General features: G+C 39.8%; 1 protein-coding gene across 2 annotated transcripts in view; it reads left to right on the plus strand.

The window, feature by feature from the left end:
- The window catches only part of tenm1 (teneurin transmembrane protein 1), a 398,797-nt gene that overhangs the window by 247,072 nt on the left and 133,858 nt on the right, over positions 1-17,867 (plus strand). For both annotated transcript variants that reach the window (XM_072439861.1, XM_072439862.1), the window contains exons 11-15: positions 2,637-2,837; positions 5,690-5,875; positions 5,949-5,978; positions 6,044-6,190; positions 12,082-12,295. In XM_072439861.1, coding sequence (XP_072295962.1) covers positions 2,637-2,837; positions 5,690-5,875; positions 5,949-5,978; positions 6,044-6,190; positions 12,082-12,295 — 778 coding nt within the window. The remainder of the gene's footprint in view (positions 1-2,636; positions 2,838-5,689; positions 5,876-5,948; positions 5,979-6,043; positions 6,191-12,081; positions 12,296-17,867) is intronic.

Genomic DNA, 17,867 nt, shown 5'->3' on the forward strand with positions numbered 1-17,867 from the left:
CCGGAGAACCCGGATACCCCACGATAACACGGGGAGAACATGCAGACTCCACCCAGAGAGATCATGTGATGTTGGTCTGGTCCGGGAATCGAACCCATGATCTCCTTCACCGTGCATTCATCCCATTTGAGAAAAAAAAAAACAACAGGCACAATCTGCAGCACTGGCTCGCTAATCTCGTGCACCTACGGACTAATTAAAAACTTGGCGTTGATGATGTCCCACTTGCAGCGCTCTATTGTAAAAAACAACCAATAAATTAGAGAACACAAACAGAGATGTTTCAAACGATCACACCCCGGCCTGGATCAGAGTCCGTCCGTCCGGCGCTGCTCCGTCGCCTCCAGCCCTTTAAGCGTCCACGGGGACAAAGTCAGGTGGTTTGACCTTGAGATGGAGCCGAGTTGAACTGTGCTCAGCTCTGGCACGGCATTCAGGGCTGTAATTACACACAGTCCAACCAAAGACCTCATTTACACACACACACAGACACACACACACACACACACACATACATATAACCACATGCACGTGCAGTTTTGTATCAAAAACCTTAGCTCTAAGTGTCCCATGAAGTGTAATGCGGTGGAACCGATACAGGGATTGTGGCTGGGGTGGTTAACTCCTGGATGGGATGCAAAGAACACTGCTTTCATACTCGCTGAGCTGGTGATTATAATGAGACAGCACCCTGACGCCCCGCTGCCCCCTGCACCCTCTAACTCTCCCTTTTCCACAAAGCAAACGCCCTCTCTCTCCTGGGCTACATGCACTGGATTAGAATATTGGACTGGGTTTGTTTCGTGAAGCCAACAGAGAACGAACAATTAAACAGATTACTGATGATTATACATGCATTAAAAGCATTATGTGTATCTAGAAGCATTCAGTCACCAAATATCAACAGTTATTTTGTTGATCATGTAAATATATACATTAGAAATAATTGTTTGACTAGTTGACACAATTGAGAAAATATGAATTGACTAAAATACTGATAAAATAATGACATAATAATTGTAAGTTGGAGCCCTAACTGTCTCAAGACTCAACAGGACTCCAAATTTGATTAAGAATAAAAATCTTGTTTTTGATGCCCAACATTTTTGGACCTTTAGTATAGACACATTTGTTTTCCAAAAGCACATCTGTATTGTTAAACTCTCCCCGGCCAGACGTGAAGGCTCATTAATCAGCAGCTTTTTACCATCTAAAAAACATTGCCAAAATCAAAAATATAGTGTCAAAACCAGATTTAGAGAGACTTATCCACGCGTTTGTCTCCAGCAGATTAGACTACTGTAATGGCCTGCTCACTGGCCTCTACAAACGAGTTGTAAAACAGCTGCAGTACATCCAGAACGCTGCTGCTCGGGTCCTGACTAGAACCAGGAAGTACGATCACATTAGTCCTGTTCTCAGGTCTCTGCACTGGCTCCCTGTGGCTCAGAGAATAGACTTTAAAGCAGCTCTGCTTGTGCACAAGTCTCTCCATGGCCTAGCACCAAAGTACATCTTGGATATGTTAGTACCATATGAACCATCTCGGACTCTGAGGACCTCAGGGACCGGCCTCCTGCTGGTGCCAGAGTCAGGACTAAACATGGACCGGCCTCCTGCTGGTGCCAGAGTCAGGACTAAACATGGGGAATCTGCGTTTCAGTTTTATGCAGCTAAAATCTGGAACAGTCTTCCTGAAGATGTGAGACAGGCTTCTACTCTGACAATGTTCAAATCTAAGCTAAAAACAGTTTTGTTTAGCTGCGCATATGACTGAAGGGATTTTTTCTTTGCACTCTTCTCTTTTGTTTGTGATTTTATTAGTTTAGAAAATCAGTTGGATTGATAATTTTTAATTTAGTTAATTTTATTGTAGTTAATTTTTATCGTTGCACTCTTCTCTTTTGTTTGTGATTTTATTAGTTTAGAAAATCAGTTGGATTGATAATTTTTAATTTAGTTAATTTTATTGTATTTCTGTAATTTCTTTGTGATTTGAATGCATTTTTCCTGCTGTGTGAAGCACTTTGAATTGCCTTGTGTATGAAATGTGCTCTACAAATAAACTTGCCTTGCCTTGCCTTAATCAGAATAAAAGCATGTCCAATCATATGTTGCTATAATACGTTAAGGTGATATATGTGTTATTCCTGTGACACAGTCTATTGTTGGATTTAAAACCACCATCTCTGGCTTTTCTTCCAGGTGGCATGGCAACAGTTAAACCCATCATAGCACAAAGCAAACATAAACATGCAGAAGAGTCTTTTTCTACAGACGACAAGCCAGCGCTTTTTAGCAACAGATTTGGAAGATGTCAAACAGCTTCTGCTTCTGGGATCAAAACAATGTGTTTGTTTTATACGTTATGTTCAATCCAAGTCACAAACCTGTGAAATTATAGCCAGTGGTTAAATGTAGAGCCATTTTGAGAAACGACTTCGCAGAATCAAGAAAAACATAAAAGATCTGACCATGGAGTTTCCTTTTGTATGGTTTTGTAAGTAATTTGCCAAAAATATATACAGTAACAATACAGCACCCAAATGGCCCACAGCCGCCCTGCTTACATTGTTGAAGAGCTAAAACCTTGAGTTAACTTGATGTCCGTCTCTGTGTCTTCCCTGTGTTTCCAGTGGACTGCATAGACCCCCAGTGCAGCGGTCATGGCGTGTGCGTGCGGGGCGAGTGTGTGTGTCAGGCAGGGTGGGCCGGAGTGAGCTGTGACGACCCTCTGCCGGCCTGTCAGGAGCAGTGTTCAGGACACGGCACATATCTGCCCGAGACCGACTCCTGCACCTGCCAACCCAACTGGACCGGCCCTGACTGCTTCACCGGTGAGAGCTGATGCATTTATGTTCAAGGAAATGATGGCGGCGCCACTGGAAACTGCATGCCGCTAACTTCAGTTGTATATGCAGTGGGCTGCCAGACAGGGGTGTAAAAGGTACTCAAGAGCAAATGGGGCCCTCAAAAAGTATTTAATGTGCATAATACATAGATATTATATTTGTAACCCGGGCACAGTATCTGTGACACAAGAAAAGCATGGACCTGACATGACATGAAATTAAACTATGCTTTATAATGCTAACTATGCTTTATAATGCTGACTATGCTTTATTTATAATGCCATATGTATATATATATATATATATATATATATATATATATATATATACAGTATATATAAAAAAAAAAAAAACACTTGTTTTTGGTCCTGTACAAGTCCAAGTACAAGTAAAAGTGATCTAGTCCAGGTTTAGTTTCAGGTTTTGTTCTAGTTTGGATTATGTGTTTTAAATTAATGTATAAATGTTGCCATTTAATGCATTGTACCAGAGTTAATTGCAGTCTCACAACCCACAAACAGAAGACAACACAGAAGTTACACTCAAGCACATACGCTATTTACACACAATAAACTCAGCCCTCTTTCACACACAGATACAGACACGTACAGAGCCAGTGCCATTAGAGCGTGGGACCTGAAGTGTTATATTGTCATAAATGTGCAAGTGTGAACTCAGCCCAAGAAACAACTTACTATCTCCAAGAAGCTGCATTTGTGGGGAATTGTGGTTCATTTTACATTCAGTACAGTTTTCGGGTGTCACCATTAATTGTACCCCAAATAACCAAATAAGTTCTATACAGACTACAAAACCGCCTCCAAGCCAACATTGAATATTTTGCACCAATCAACCTACTTTATAGAATATTTTAGCAGCAACTTTTCTCTAGTTCTCCATTGAAATGAATAGGATTCCCACTTAACCAGAAATCTGAATCACAATGGGAGTAGAAGAGAGTGGGCAGAATAAGCTGAATATGACGGTGTCCTATGCCAGGAGGAGAAGACGGCAAATCCCTCGAACAAAACAGACAAATGCAGACTTGTTATGGCACTTCACTTTCACTACAAAGTAAAATATTAAGACATTTCTAAACAAGTGCATAATGGATACCAAGAATACCATCTGGTTATTGTGGAGAGGGGGGAAAAAACCAGCCCCCCACCTCCAAGAGGATTCATGTCCATACAAGAACATGTGTGAAAAAACAAATTGCACATGACTGGTGCCAGTGCGTCGTATGCATATGTGGCACGCTGCTGCCAGAGAGTGTTTTGTGGGGATTTGATCGACATGAGAGAAGCGTGGACCAAAGCCACTCCAGGAAATGACTGTGTGTGTTTGTGCACTTTTCATGCTGCCTGTAAATGAGATTTCCCCTCATGACTTAGTAACGACAGCAGCACTCTCTACTCCCCCCCTGCCGCTCTTCCAGACTGTACCACCCTCTCCCTCCCTCTCTCCTGCATTTATACTGTAATGCACATAAAAAGCACACACATGACACACGCTCACACTTGCCCCGGAGCTAAATTGAGAAAGGAAAATGCAATTGAGAAGGAAAAACGACGAGTGCCTTACTGCGAGGCTATTAAGAAACAGCCACACTCAGGCACATATTTAGCCTGGTATTTTAAAGTTGCTATACTTCCTTGTCTGTGTGTATGTAATGTATTAGTGCGGATATATATCTTACACTTTGGGCTTTTATTCTCAAAGCACCAAGCTCCGCAGTTGTTCAAATTACAGTTTAAGTGGCTATGAAGAAAAGGAAGTATGTTTGTCACTTTTAAGGACATTTATTTATAGTATGATGAAAGTGATTTTAAAACGGTGCCGTGGCGCTTTCTGGGTAGTGTCCTTGTCCTTGCAGTGTACCCTGACAAGAAGGAAAATAGCCATTATCAGTGATGTCGCTCTAATGCTTTAATACTAGTTTGGGGCGAGAGTCGCTGTACCGTGCAAACCAATGGTTCAGTGCACTCAACATTAGCGCGCTCTAGGTGTGTTCATGGCTTATTACAGTGATACAGGCATGATGATGATAGGACACGGTGAGTATGTGAGAAATGAAAGACCTCCCCATACCTGCAGGGCTTTTAATCAAAAAGGCCGGGTCATTTTATGTCCTGGCCTTGTTGAAGCAGACCTAAGCTAATGTAATTCTAATAGAGAGGCCGAAAACTCTCCAACTTTAATCCACTTTTCCTCCCTCGCCATGCTATGTATATTTAAATTGAAATAACTTTTTTACCGAGGCGGGGTAAGTAGTCTGTGTGCGCCTGCAGCAGTTTTCTCACTTTACTGATGGATGAGGCTTCGCTTGTGCAAAAGGATGCAAAGGATGAGTGCAAAGGAAGGATAGACAAAAAGAAAAGAGGGTTTTGAAGGGTTTTTACATGAGAACGATGAACAGAGGGAGAACCAGATTAAAATAGAGGGAGCCAGAAAAGGAAGCATGGGTGTTAACATAGTTCCCAAATCTGATCAAAATGTCAAGAAGAAATAATAGAGCGGGATCAGAGTCCCTGCAGTTTAAAAATGTGCTGCAAATACAAATCATTTAGCTGTTATTATGAGCCTGTGTGCTCATCTGCTCTTCTGGGAGCTCGCCTATTAGAGGTGGGAAGATTGTGAGAGTAATACTTTTTTTGTCTCCATTTCTATCTCTTGTTTTTCTCCTCGCACCTATATCCGATGGCTTACTCTCCATGCAGAGAGTTTTCATTGGTGGTATCCCTTGTGCCTCTTTTACCTCTGCTTTTCTTCCAAAGCTCAATGCCTCCATCTGCTCCTCTCCGTCCCACTCACGTCTCCCTCCCACCTGTTCGCAGAGCTGTGCCCCGTGCCATGTGGCAGCCACGGCGTGTGCTCCGAGGGCCAGTGCCAGTGTGAGGACGGCTGGGTCGGTGCGGCGTGTGACCAGCGAGCTTGCCACCCGCGCTGCGAGGAGCACGGCCAGTGCCACGATGGGACGTGCGTGTGCCAGCCCGGCTGGGAGGGCGAGCACTGCAACATCGGTGAGCCCGCTACTGTTACAGTGTAACGCGTACGAATCACACTTTTCATGAACACTTGTCTGTTTGTCTACAGTCACTCACGACCTGGACGTGGTTGTTAAAGGTAATTATTGTAGATTTAGCTCCTTGTGAGCCCGTCCCCGTCCTGACTGTCCGCCCTGTTTTCAGACGGCTGTCCCGGGCTCTGCAGCGGACACGGACGCTGTACTCTGGAGCAGAGCGGCTGGCGCTGTGTGTGCCAGGCCGGTTGGAGCGGGCCGGGATGCAGCGTTGTCATGGAAACTGACTGCAGTGATGGAACAGACAACGACGAAGGTGACACTCGAGCATCATCTATCATTTTCACTCTTTTTACTCTTTCCTTTTTGTGGCTCTGGCAGATTGTCCACTTCGTCCATTATGTCTCCTCCTGTACCTCGCGCCAACAACACAAAACCTCTCCATTGTTCCTCCTCTTCATCCCTGTGTGCTGTCCCAGTCCTGCCGAGACCCCCATAGAGCCCTGCTGGTCATTATTACATTGAATATGTATCTGTGCGGCATTGTGCGGCTCTGTTTTTCGTCTTATCACAGCTAAATGTCTAATATGCATAACACCTGCTAGGATAAAAGCCAGTCAGAGGAAATCTCACAACTCTAAATACAGCCAGCCAAGCAGAACTGATCTGTGCTTCTGTGAAAGTATTCGCTGACAGGTGACATGTGCAGAGCTGCTGAAAACTCCCAACATGAATCAACAGGAGGTTCATTACTTTAATATCATCCACTGTTATTCCATTTGCAAAAGGCACAGCTCTTTTACATGGCTTATAACAACACCTCTAACTCAAATGTTATGGCAAAGCTAGTCCAGTATTCCAACAGAACGGACAAAGGAGTGGCTATTGTTAGCAGTTTTGTCCAACTCGTGCGGCATTTCACGTTGAGTGGCATTTGAATTACAACAAACCTCAATCAAAAGAGCAGGTAAAAGCCACTTTTTAACCTTTTTTTTCAGTCCACATTGTTTACCAGAGCTGTGCCGGTAGAGAGGTCCACACTTGAAAAGTCGGCATCAACGTCTGCTCCCAACATGAAATTACAGGTTCTTTGGTGGATTACAACCTCAGGTCCACAAAGCACACTGTGTTCTTTAGTATGCAAAAAGGCGGAGCGCAACGGCAACCTGGCAACCACACATTAATCCTTTATTTTCCCCTTTATTGTTGTATTAATAATGTGTGTTCACGTGTGGCTTAAGGGATGAGAATAAACAACAAAGTGCCGCGCTGCGTTGACCTAACAAAGCCTTGATAGCGACGTGTTTTCTTTTGCTAATTCCGTTTCTATTAATGCTGTTTACAAATGGGAATTCAACCACTTTTCATTGTGTTTCAAAGCTGTTTTTTAAGTAAAGCAAAAAAAAAAAAAGGTCACTTTACTTGTCACAAAGTAATGCCAAAAATAATTTGATGACATGCTTTTGGAGGAGATTTATTGCCGCTGAAGGCTTAATGATGTTACCGTTTGCATACTTCCGTTTGGAGTTTGCAAGAGCATTAGTGACAACAAAAGATATTGACTGCCATATGGGAGGGTGTAATTTTGGACCAAGGCCCAGACAGAGGATCAAAAGAATTAGGCTTTTTTAGGTTTCAAGGATGCATTTCAGTTAAATGGATGTGTCAGTTTAGGTCAGACAGTAGATCTCCATTTGGCTTGTTTTCTGTGCAGACTTGCTGATCTAAGTTTGTTTGTTATTCTTTTGTTGGCATCTGTCATCTTTTGATTTAGATGTCCTAGAAGAAGAGGAAGAATGTTTGCTTGACTTAGCAGGAGGACAAATTACATGCTAATCCTAAAATGTATCCGCAAAAATATATACTAATACAATAAAATTCACATAAAAGTTAGCATTATACATTTACAACCGCTAACATGGCATTATATTAGACAGTTCTCTACAAAATAAGAGAAAAGCTTGAGGTATAACTGCATTTCTAATCGTATTATTGTTGTTTTATTTAAAAAGAAGATAGAAATCAAATAAATATGTTGATTCTGTCACTTCTGCACATGGACAATTCAAACAACTCACAAAAGAGACGGTTTTGTTGATTCGACACATGAAGACTCAAAGTGAAGGACAACAGACTGAAGGAGAAGCTTAACTCGACTCCCCACATGGTCTGTCACACTGACGATGCCTTCAGCTTCTGCAAAGTAATTCTCATGACGAGGCAAACCACCTGCTTGCACCGAGCCAAAACTAAATTTGAACAGAATCCCTCCAGGAAATGGCAATAAACTGTATGTGGTGTAAAGTGTGATCTTATTTTCCTCACCAGATGGTTTGTCAGGACTTTCTAAAGAACAATCTTATTTGTCATTTCCTCCAGCTCTCAACTATCAGATTTGGTTCAAAATTAAATCACATTTTCTTTCCCACTTATCAAATATTCTTCTAATTAAAAAGAGGATGGAATGCAAACCCTGTATGAAATATAGAGCATTATTGACGTCATTTGGACCCTATGGATGTGACTGAAATGATTATTTTTTATACTTGCATGGAAATCATTCAGAGCGTGGAATGCTCCTTGACAAAGCTTCATAGTCTCCTCTCGTATATATCTTATCTCCTATACCTGCTTTTCAAATGCCTTCATTTTCAGTCAGGCCGCGGCGATGGTCCTGTCTAATTGGCAGATACTACACTGTAGCTCACATATCACTCTCCCTCAGCAATATCTTTGTCTCTGAAGATGGGCGCGATTGAAAAAAAAAAGATGCAATCACGGCTAATCAGAATGAAAAGGACTTTGAAGGGAGTTTCAATTACTGTCTGGATGGCAGAGGAGGATACGTATTGTTTGGCAGAAGTGGTCTTATTCCATATACACACACAAGCTCGTCGCATGTTAATAGCGTGCTATATATTCAATTCATTGTGTGTCACATAAATAAAAAAAAAAAAACATTGTTCAACACACATTCAATTTGCCTTTAATAACAGTGAAATTAGAAATTCAATTACTGCTGCTTTCATGCAGAAGAAGTGATTCTAATGGAAATGATTGGCCGTGGCTGAAGGTAGCACCAGGCAATGGGCATGTTATAATAGGATATTGCTGGCCTTTAGCTCCTCTGTGGTCAGCATTTAAATGTCAGCGGTGTTTCCTGGCTTTTCAGAAACAGCCCCAAAATGGAAAACACAGATGACATATAAGCTCCTGTTACATTTTGGTCTGAATATGCACCAATCGGGCCGAAAAGTAATAATATCCATGTGTTTTGTTCTTTCCTCTTTCATGTGTTGCCCCGGATGCAGTGCAGTTTTATGGATTTTGAACTATATCATCTGTTAAATCACCACTGGTTCTTGTATAGCAGCAACTCATAAATTATGTTAGTTTTCAATTTGCTTTTATCTTTTCTGTTTATTTTTGATCAATCAGTCAGACAAATGAGTTGTTCTGTTTCGTCACACTTAATCACAAATATATTTCTATTGCCATTGTGATGCGATATACAGCAGACTACGGTGGCCCCCATAGTCTAAAACAAGCTGTGCATATTTTACGTATGTCCCTAGTTTGTTCATGTAGTTGTTTTGAATGTTTTACTGTGCACTCTTGAGCTTTTTGCAATCTTTAAATGGCAAATGAACTAAACTATTTACTCAAAACATTTATTTAATACAATTATTCAAAAAGACTTTCTCCTTTCACCACAGTCATAGTACAAACCTGTGAGTAACACTGACATATAATACCTTTTTTCAGTTGCCGTTTGTTTGTCTAGATAATAATTATGAATATATTAAGTTCAGTTGTTGATAGCGATAATAATTGTCTTGTATTTGATTCTAGTTGTTGCCGGGGCTCAGTTCAAAACACAACACTTTATCTCGCCTCTAACATATTAAAATTGAGGATTGATGGAGGCTGTTTATGTCTCAGTGTTTTACCTGCTCTGTTCTGGTCAGTCTTTGTTTTTCTGGACCACTTCTTGATCTTGTGACTGACTGCAGTTTGATTAACAAATGAAATGGGAAGGATAATTGCCCGCTGATGGCTCCTAATGAATCCTATTTGATGGATTCTTCTGATAATGATAACAAATGCGCTGTCCGTTGTGGAAAAAGTTACCAGCAGCCAGAGGTGGGGAAAGAAATGAACGTTTGGCACTCGCAGGTTTTTTGGGCTATTTTCTCCTTGTCTCTCTGCAGCAGATATACAGAGCTATAGTTCAGCCTTGAAAGATTTTCCCAGCACCGCCGCCTAATCTTGTCATATGTTGTCAATGGTACAAAATAAATTCTCTAAATTAGTCTCCAAGTCGCTATATTTTACCGACAGCTTGTACTCCAATGATCTGAAGAGCACTTTAAAGTCCTCGCTGGTTTATGTTGTCCCTGTGATGGAGAGAAGGGTTAGTGCAGTCCACGGCTGATTTGTTTATTGCTTACTTTAGCTCTATTCGTCTATTTGTGTCAGTATTACAGTTGCACAATTGAAATGAATGTTCTTAATATTCTGTTGCGTCTACCTTCTCAATGACTCGTTTTTGGTCCATAAATGACAATGGGATTTGAGTTTGGAGGTTTGGCATTTATGTACTGTCGTGGGTTGATTTGGTGCATGTGATGGACCACTTCCTGCTTTTCGGAGAATAAAACGCTTTTTAATTAGAGGCAGTCAACACACAGCGGTCTCAATTTAACCTTCGGAGCTTTTATTACATGAAAACATCAGGAACACATGCTGTAAACACGTTGGATTGTAGCCAGGGCCTCGTTTCCATCCGGCCTTCCAGCGCTCTTCGATCTAAGTACTAACCAGGCCCGTCTCTGCTTAGCGTCAGAGATCTGGCGAGCTCCAGCTTTGACAAGTTGGTGTGGCCACGTTATTATAATAGAAATAAAAATAAAAAAGAAGATGCAATGCAAGTATGGCAAGGCAGGTTTATTTGTAGAGCACATTTCATACACAAGGCAATTCAAAGTGCTTCACACAGCAGGAAAAATGCATCAAAAAAAGAACAAAGAAATTACAGACCACATACATAGCATTCCAGACACTCTTTCCCATATTTATGTGATATTGCCAGCGTGACAGGCGTCTCCGGGATGGACACATCACTTTTAGATTGATTCTTTCCCATATCAGCGCGCTATCTGCAAACAGCACACGTCACAGTAACAGTAGAAATGTCATACAAGGAAAAACACGTACTTACTTTACTCTAATTATAACTGAGCTAGGCAGAAAACAGCATAATGGTATTGAACAAGTAAAAATCTAGTAATAATAGAACAGTAATCCGAACGGTCCAGATTACCGGTATATTTTTATTTTTTCCGTATTATGTTTCTTTTTCAACATTGTCATTGTTTATGTTTCATCGTACCCATTTTTTTACGGTCACAATACAACATTTTTACACTTTATTCCAATATTAAACGTTTGATACTTTTTATACCACAATGAGAACAAAACTGCCAATAAAAAAATTATAGTAATAGTACTTTCTCTTGTGGTCTGATATACTGTCGATCAAGGCAGTTCTGAATATTTGTGTGTTTATTGAATAATGATACAAGTTCAAATGAATGTCTAGAGTTACAATCAATCAGTATTTTTGAATACATTGTATTTTTGCAATAAAATATAACTCATTTCGATTAACCAATTAGTTGTTCAGCTCACGAAAGGCCTGAGAATTAGACATGTTTCCAAATGTGATTGTAATCACAAGTGAAGTAATGCTGCTCGAGGACATCTTGATGGAGTATACTTGGAAACATAGTGTATTGATTATTATGTTTTTTTGTACCATTTGTGTGTAATTCTTGCTTTGTCTGAGCCATGAAACCTCATCTTTCTGCACATAACATGTTTTTTGACTCTGCGTATAGTCCAGATAACCAGTATCCGATTACAATACAATAATAGCAGTTTCTTGTCTTAGCTTGACAGGTCTTTTTTTTCTTGCTAAAGACAGAAAAACTATTCCTTCGACATTTCATTGTATCATTTCCTTATAGTACATTTCATTATTTCATTATATTACAGTATGTTATTTAATTGTTCCAGCTCAAATTGTAAATAAAATGACCATAAAGCTCAATAATAAAGCATAAGAATGTGAGTACATGGTATCCCACTGTGTTGACATGTATAGCGTTGACCTGACACTGTGTGTGCTGATCCCTGGTGTTTCAGACGGGCTGATGGACTGCGTGGATCCAGACTGCTGCGAGCAGTTGAGCTGCGGTTCGGACCCGCTGTGCCACGGCTCGTCAGACCCTCTGTCCCTGCTGCAGACGAGCCCTCTGCCCCCCACCGGACCCGCCCACAGCTTCTATCGCCGCATCCGCTTCCTCCTGGGCAAGAGCGCCACGCACACGCTCCCTGGAGAGGTGCCCTTTGATACCAGGTGTGTTGGGTCTCCGTGTGCGCATGTCGCTCTGTCTTTACCGTGTGCACAACGCGTCCTTGAGTTGTCCTACAATGAAAGACGTGAGAAAGACAGAAAGGAGTAGTGCGTGTATGTGCGTTAAAGGGCAGGGCTATTAGGTAACAGCTCTTTTAGTCAGAAGAGAGCCTGCAGAAGTCTGACATAACTGACTAAAAACATATGTTACATTATAGTTGAGGAAATGTGATGTTGAGCTTGCTGTTGTGCCCATTCACCATTATCTCGTTACTAACCTACGGTATACGTATATTATGCTGATATTTATATTTAAAGTCAATGGCAATGCTCTGAAATCTTCACTTTTGCAAGAATCCTTAATTAAAAATGTATTTTTCTCAGATATATTATAATTTGTTGTGTATTTTAAAATGATTGTGTAAACATAGAATCTTTAGCATTATTGTTCGTCACATATGGAAAAAACTCAACTTTTAACTTTTGACTTGCTTTTATAGTATTTTCTGATTAACTGTGTGTATTTTCTGATTAACTCTTTCTAAATCCAGTGGGTTTGTCTTGGTTTAACGTGAGAGCTGGGCGTTTGTTCGGATCTTCACAAACCAGGAGATTCGGGGTGAAACATAAACCGATGTATAATTATAATAATATAGTGATAACAAATATATATATATATATAGACCATGCTAAAATAAGACGAAATAGAAGAATGCAATAAAATGTGTAGAATAAAATTGAAATACAATTATACAACAAGATCAGAACAGTGGTAAGAGGAATAGATCAAGTATTATTTACAGGTATTATTAAAGTGAGGCATTTTTTACATGAATTACTAAAGTGACAGGTGATATTATGGTGTTATAACCATTTTACATTTCATAAAACAATTTTGAGTCCAATGCTACAAGGGAAGAAACTGTCTTGCTGAGGTTCTGGTCTGAATAAACCGTAATCCCCGGCCTGAGGGGAGTCAAATATGAAAAGTAAGGCATGTATAAAGAATTTACTACGACAAATGTAGACTTATATTAAATACTTTGACTGAATATACAGTATAAAACTAGCAGTGCAAATGGACAGGTTGTTGACATGAGTGACAGGTGTTAAGCAACTCTCTGAGGCCAGACCAAGTTTTGCCTTCACTCTAAAGCTAACAATAATTAGCATGCTAACAGTGCACTTCCTGCTTTTCGGAGAATAAAACGCTCTTTAATTAGAGGTCAGTCAACACACTGCAGTCTCAATTTAACCCTCTGAGCTTTTATTACATGAAAACATCAGGAACAGCTTCTTTAATGTCAGTTCTGATTCTACTCGAGATGTTATAAGGTGACTTTTCCCCTTCAACTGGTCCGGCCCATCCTTCATTTGTCCTGCGCGGAAATACATGAACAGCGCATTATGGTGTCATCTATCTGGTGTGTTGAAGTAGTCCCCGGTCATTATGGGCGTAATGACAAAGCCTGTGTGCGGCTGTGAATGGGCTCTTTCATGTGGACTCGTGTCTGGGCGTGCAGAGGGGTAATCCACGCTCCTCCCGGGACCTCCGCTCCAAACGCTGTCCTTCAGAGCCGCCGACCACTGTTTGTTTGCGCATTAATGCTTAATGTGTCATTCACTGACACCAGTTGTAAAGGTGTCGGCATCAATATTTCAGCGGCCACTTCTCGCCGCCGCCGCCACCGTGGAGGACATCCTAAAAACTTCAAAACGAGAGACAACAACAAATACTTCAGCTCGTGTCTCAGGAAAATTGATGTTTCTAACGCAAAGATGTTTGGTTTTGGGCTATAGTAAGAATGAAATTGCATCCTGAATAAATTAGGATTGGATTTCCGTCCAGACAGACTAAACATAGTAGCTTTTTAAGTTAAATTGCATCTTACAATTTCGTACGGACTGTTTAGTTCTGTAAAAAGAATGACAAGGAGAATTAAAACAGTGAGTGATGAGACCAGAACTATACAGATTGCATTACAGTCGCACTTAAGAGCCTAAGATAGAGGATGTTGAGGGTTTCTTTTGAGAATAAGTTATATAATACGTAAGCTAAACATATCTCCATAAAAAAATGCTGTTTAGATTTGGGCTACAATAAGAATGTGTGCGGTAAAATGTACTGTGGGCAAATTAGGATTGTATTTCAGTCCAGGCCAAACATTCACTCACTTAAAATTGCTACTGGCAGAGATACAAGAGGTTTAGTTAGTGCCTGTAACAAGGATGACAAGGAGAGGCGCTCGTGAGACCTGCGATCTCGTACAATTTGTCGACAGTAGCACTAAAGATAGATTTGGGAGCGGTGAGAATGCAGGATTAGAAATGTGTTTTGGAGCTGAAGTCAGAAAGACCAGACTGTTTCTGGAGGGGAGATGTGTCGAGAAAGAGGACGTGGAGTCGGAGAGAGAAGATGCAGAGATGGAGATGGATGACAATGATTGACTTCAGCTTTGCCTTAAACTATAATAATCCACTGCATTTAGGTGAAAGAAGTGGCAAAACAATATCTGAATGCTGGCTAATATGCACATTTTAGAAATCATTAAATTGTAATTTTAGTGCCTATGGACTCCTTTTACTCGCGCACAGTTAAGATCATTGTTTTTAATAATTTGCTGAAAATTGCACAAGTTTATCACAGTTTAGTATTCGGAATTTCCACAACTGTTTCCTAGCAACCACGTTGTACACTGGGTTACAATTATTTGACGTATAAAAAGAAAATAAAACACATTTATATAGTGGAAATAATGTTTAAAGGGTCATAAAAATGTCTTTATTGTGTTTAAATTGTGACATAGTTTGAATGTAAGAGTTTATCTGTGATCAATGTTTTAAAAGTGTTACTGAGTGAGTGACAGACTTAACCAATCACAGTGAAGTGAACTCTCTGAAGAGGCAGGCAGCTTAATACAATGTACAAGATAAAACATGACCCAAAGATTCTAAATGAAACGTGATATGTGGTTTGTCCTATTGTCATCCCCCATTTTGGGCAAATTCCCTTTGTTATAAATAAACCATCGCGTCTCCCAGTGTCGGAAGGACGATTTATCCAGTCAAGAAGCCCCTCACAGCATGAAAAATGACACTGACATCGCCCGTGGTCTATAATGGAGCGCGACTCGGCTCTTGCACTAATTGTTCACTCAGGCTCAGGACACTTCCTTTGGCAAAGAGGGAAAGATGGATGACGTCCTGTTCCTTCTCGGTTACAGAGGTCTCTCAGAGCTGCCTAGTCTCATCCAGCCTCCGTAACAGCATCAGCAAAGCCATAATTATGAGAAATCTCTTTCTCTCGGTTTTGCGTCGCATTGATAATCAGGTAACACTCGGTATTGCCATGGTAACGCAGGACAGTGGCTTGCGTTTGTCCTCCGAGCAGGACGCCGCAGATCAACTCAGAAGACTAAAGATATCGTCTGATTTAAAGTTTAAGGTTTGTTTACTGACATTTTAATTCATTGAAATTCAGTCGTTCCTAATCGACAAAGACCAGTTTGGTCTTTTGAATCGAGATTATGTCCGTGAAAGTGTACGGTTTGGAGCAGATTTCGGACTTTGGAGAGATAAATTTGACTATTTTAAAAGTCAGGATATATTAAGAAAATATGAATATTAACATGTTTATCTGGTTTTAGTAGAGAAAAACAACTTGCGGTAAAACATTGTAATTCATTTTTTTCCGTCCTGTCAATCAACCCTTTTCTGGTGCAATAAACAATATTCTTTAGGAGTAGAATGCTAGTTGGATATTTAGAGTCTAAATACAACTCTGACTCTTAGTAAAACCCAGAGAACTGTTTTGTGCAGAATATGGAAATTATTATTATTAAATGTTAAAAATGGTCAATTATTATTTCATTTTGTTTCAGGAATGAGGGTTAAAAACACAAGACAAGGTAAAGCCAGAGATTAGACCATTGATTTCTAAGATTTAAAAAAAAATACTTAATATATGCATATAATTAACATATAATTAATTTCAAAACTAGTGGTAAAAACATATGTGATCATTAATATGAAAATGTCACAATGATAAAAGCTTATTTTGCCGTCGCGTAATATTATTAAAGTATTGATCAACAAGCTTTATATGTGCTTGTATTGATAAAAAATACAAGATACATATACAATACGGCTTTGTATAATATTGATGACAATATTTGGAAGACATTATGGCCGTCCTTCAGAAGTGTGCAATAATATTACAAATAAATATCAGTCCAATAATCGCACAAAAAGTAAATGAACTCCAAAATGAATCACAAAAGGGCATAAATGTAACTTTATACCATTTTATCTGCTTCTTTTAATCAGCTCTTGTTTTCCCTTTTAACAGCCTTTATTATATAGAATGTATACTCAATGTACTATCTCCAAAACGTCATTTGCAATATCTGACATTTCTCCACGCACCTCTAATCGATTGTGATGTCTTTTTTATCATCTCAGGACAGTTTGCCTCAGTCGATGTCTAAAGGAAGCGATGCATTGTTAAGAAATGTCAGCGTTCCAGTTTCCCTCCCAGGTTCACTTCAATAAACACATAGATTCATTAAAGGATGTTGTATTTTGGAAAGAAGATCAATCGGCGCTTTCCGGACGAGAGGAACAAACAGGACGATCGCTTCCACCTTGTCATTGCGGCCTTTGCTCTTTGCTCACGGAAATATATGAAAATCGTGTTTTAGTGGCTGAACAAGAGAGACACAATTATTTTAGAGCTATGTTTAATCCAGTTTTTGTCCACCTTTGTCAGCCATAGTTTAGTCCCTCTAGGGTTGTCAAAACATCTAATTAAAATGAAAACTAGATGCTCAATTGAACAACAACAACATCCCGTAAATGGCAGAATTTTAACTTTTTTGAGTGGTTTTAGAAATGGCTTTGGTGCTGTCCAGTGGTCGAGTGGTTAAGGCACAGCACATATGCCATTTCCTAAATATGACAATGTCCTTCCTTCTCTCTCACATTCCCAATTTCACACTGTACAATCCTGTCAATAAAGTCTACATGCCACAAAATCAAAAAAATAAAAATACAAATACAAATATTTTTGATCAGAACTAGTAAAAGACATTAAAAAGCGGACATTATTTTGCATTCAAATTGAGATTTAATTGTCTAAAAATGTCATTGCGGTGTCAAAATTGGTATCGAGTATAATTTAAATTTTTTTGCATAATTTAGTATTATCTAAACCCAGGTTTTAGATCTTCTGGTACACAGAGAGTAGGGTTATTTATGGATGCATGATATGAACAGTTTAAGAATTTGAATTGCAAACAGAGATCAAATTAAATCAGACAAACTGCATAAATGGTGACAATATGAAAAAGAGTAGTACAATTTGTAGACTGATCAAGTTGGCTAATTAAATGACGTTTTACTATCATTTCTTATCCCACGTATTGTGTATTTTGGTGGTGGTTGTTCTAAACCTTTTGTAATCCAGCAGAAAACAGCGGTCAGACTAATCTCATCCACTCTGCATATGAAAGTATTGAAACGTTACTCGCACAACATAAATCCTGTTTTTATAACTCCAGATGTCGGCGCATTGTAA

This window comes from Eucyclogobius newberryi, unplaced genomic scaffold, assembly GCF_026437365.1.
Source record: "Eucyclogobius newberryi isolate DKJ021-1_F unplaced genomic scaffold, fEucNew1.0.hap1 SCAF_11, whole genome shotgun sequence".
NCBI classification, from domain to species: Eukaryota; Metazoa; Chordata; class Actinopteri; order Gobiiformes; family Gobiidae; genus Eucyclogobius; species Eucyclogobius newberryi.